The 3283-nt window shown below is 38.1% G+C and overlaps 1 protein-coding gene across 1 annotated transcript; it reads right to left on the reverse strand.

Annotated features, from left to right (window-relative positions):
• Window positions 1-2104: 2104 nt before the first annotated feature.
• Window positions 2105-3038, reverse strand: LOC143219514 (uncharacterized). The gene has a single exon (XM_076445455.1). It carries the CDS (start codon window positions 2969-2971, stop codon window positions 2171-2173), a length of 801 nt encoding a protein of 266 aa, XP_076301570.1. The 5' UTR covers window positions 2972-3038; the 3' UTR covers window positions 2105-2170.
• Window positions 3039-3283: the final 245 nt, after the last annotated feature.

The raw sequence follows: 3283 nt of genomic DNA on the forward strand, positions 1-3283 counted from the left end.
TAAAACTGATCTATTCTTCAGTAACACTCTTACATTTTTTTCAATGATATCAAACTGATCGAACACGATTTTCGTAGGTAACACAGCCTTTCCCTGTATCACTTTAGATCATCTGTTTCATGACTCGAGTTTAATCACGTGATCACAGCATTATTTAATATCCCACAGACACCTTATTTGATATTCATCGACGCGGGATCTGGAGGAGTTGCTTTTTAAGATTCGAGAATGAGACCTGTTCATAGCACAATTTAATTATGTGATCAGAGAATTGTTTTGATGACAAAATAATGCGGTGATCACAGAATTAAACTCGAGCCATGTAGAGGTTCGTTCTCGAATCTTAAAAAGCAACTCCTCCAGATCCCACGTCTGTGTATACCAAATAAGGTGTCTGTGGATATTAAATCAAGCGGCGATCACGTGATTAAACTCCTGCCAAAAACAGGTTATCTAAGTGAGACAGAGGAAAGGTAGTGTTTCCTAAGAAGATCGTGTTCGATCAGTTTTACATGTGTGTGCCTAATCTTCAGTATACATATGCATTCAGTAACACTCTTACATTTTTCAACATTCTTCAGTAACGCCAATTTATTCTATTAAATGATATAAAACTTCATGTACTTCAGTAACACGCTTATTTTGAATAAAATAATGTAAAATCAAAACATCATGTCCAGGATAACAGTCTCGTTCTTTATCTTACCATACATCATCTGTTTCATGACTCAAGTTTAATCACGTGATCACAACGTTAATTGATATGCATAGAGCGGGATATTGAAAGGATTGAAAATAAGATTCGAGAACTGACCTCTAGATGACAGAATTTTAATTATGTGATCACTGCATGGAATTGCTCTTAAGACTCGAGAACTGACCTCTAGATAGCAGAATTTTAATTATGTGATCAGAGAATTGTTTTGATGACAAAATAATACAGTCATAACATAATTAAAATTCTGCCATGAACAGGTCAGATCTCGAATCTTAAGAGCAATTTCATGCAGTGATAACAGAATTAAAATTCTGTCATCTAGAGGTCAGTTCTCGAATCTTAAGAGCAATTCCTTCAAAAATCCTAGTCTGTGCATATCAAGTAAGGTGGTGATCACGTGATTAAACTCAGGCCAGTAACAGATGATGCAAAAGTATGATAAAGAACGAGACTGTTAACCTGGACGTGATGTTGAATCAGTTTTACATTTTTTAAAAAAAAAATCTCACGAAATTAACATCGCTTAGACGCTTCTAGCGCTATAACCTCGGCGCCCAAAGTCACCAGTTCACAATCTATTAGCGAGTTTTGATCGAAAGACCGGCTCTCGACAATTGTTTTGATAAAATTTTCTACTCTAACATTTTTTGAAATAACAACGAAATCGGCAAATTTTGCAGCAACGTCCGGAACGTTGTCTACTAATCCTATATACATACTATCTATACAAAATTCTAAATTGTATATGTTACACATAGTTTTCTCAGTAATATATATATTTATGGTTGAGTTCGCTATTTTAATTAGCTCCCGTCCATTCAGATTAACCATTTCCAAGGTCAAATTATCGCCAAGTTTTATGCGCTCCATATTGCTTTGAATAATCGGTTTCGCGCGCAGCAACTCTCTCCATGTTTTAATTGAAAATAGAAGTTCATTTCCACGGCTATCACCGATAGCTAGCTCCGCATAAATGTCCTCTCCGATCCGTATGCCAAGTTCCAAATATTTGAAATAATTCCCAGCTATGGAATATCTTCTACACAAAATCCGTACGGAACGTGATTGGGAACTAGTTGACAAATCGATCGGTTCTGGTTGAGAATATCTACAGCAGATTAATTTTTCAGACATCTTTCTAAATTTCTTTCACATTTTTTTTTTTTTTTTTTTATATATCTTTTTTTCTACTTACATATCATCTTGGCTTTTCACAGACTCGTCAATTTTTTGACAGATGTCGAGCTGACGACGGTTGAACATCGTTCAAACCCACACTTTTCACCGTCTCACTCTCTCTCTCACGATGTTAACGTTTTCGTGGCGGTTGCTCGACTATTCGGCCTGACGCTCGGATTGCATTGTTTTATAGAACCATTAATCTACATACCACTTCCTTGCTACAGATAGCGGTCAACAAAGTTTTTTCAATCTCCATCCCAACACTTCCTTTTATGGCAATGAAACGATATTGTAATGTCCCCAAGGAAGTGTAGTGACCAAATTATCACAGATATACCGTTTATCGTCGTACGGACTTAACGCTAATTTCATTTCAGCTATGGAATACACCCGATGCTGTACCGACATTATACGTTTATTGTTAATGCTCTTTTCCGTATGATTATGAAGACACTCGACATAGTCTTCAAAACTTATATCTCTGGCTGTGGCGTTTGTCCTAATGCCTTTAATTTTTTTCGTTTCGCGGCAGGTATCATCGTCGTCGCGCACGCGAGTAGCATACATTTTCGCGCGAAGCCCCACGAACTCAGTCATAATTTTGCCTCCGTTCTCATCCTTCATTAATCCCAGCATCTTTTTGTTCGCGATCGGAACGCCGTACGCGTTGTTCTCGACATAATTACTTGTATCGTATCGATGGATATCACGTTTCATCGTCTCATACACATCGTCGCAAGCGATCTCGTATATCAGACTGTCCGTGTCCGTGTACAAAATCTTGCAATTTTGTTGGAAATTGGGATACATGTACTCGTAATGAAAGCTGTACAAATGAGTTTTTGATATATCCAATACGGACATGCCTATGTAGATGGGTTTGTGGAATTTGAGTAACAGCTTGTTTAGCTGTATCGCGACGAAATCCTCCGAAAACACGGTACAACTGTGAAAATTTGGTCTGGCTATCAATTGCTCGACACCGTATCGACCGTCCCATCGGGAAAGCAATTTCACGTTCACGTGATTTCGAACGTTCTCCATTGTTTTTCCAAACACAGCGTTGTTCATTAATTTAAACAAATTTTTAGAAAAATCGTTAGTCGCCTCGGCGCGTAATTTCGTGTTCAAATCGATATAGCCGTACAACCATCGCGATTGTTGAAACTCTAGAATTCGATAAATTTTCTTCAATTTTAGGTTATGCTTTAAACTTTGCTGTAAATACCGATAGTGCAGAACGTATCGCTCCTTATCGCGAAGCGTTGCCATCAACTTTCTCTGCCGGCTCGAGTCGGCCGCCGTGTCGTGACTCGGACAGAACGGTAGATCCGCGTGAGCATCATGAATTTCACTAGGATACTCTAAATCAACCTCCAAAAT

Source organism: Lasioglossum baleicum, unplaced genomic scaffold, assembly GCF_051020765.1.
Source record: "Lasioglossum baleicum unplaced genomic scaffold, iyLasBale1 scaffold0034, whole genome shotgun sequence".
Classification (NCBI taxonomy): Eukaryota; Metazoa; Arthropoda; class Insecta; order Hymenoptera; family Halictidae; genus Lasioglossum; species Lasioglossum baleicum.

Bases quoted from the DNA above. Each gene is read 5' to 3' on its own strand.
- LOC143219514 (XM_076445455.1), bottom strand. From the start codon at position 2,971: ATGAACAACGCTGTGTTTGGAAAAACAATGGAGAACGTTCGAAATCAC.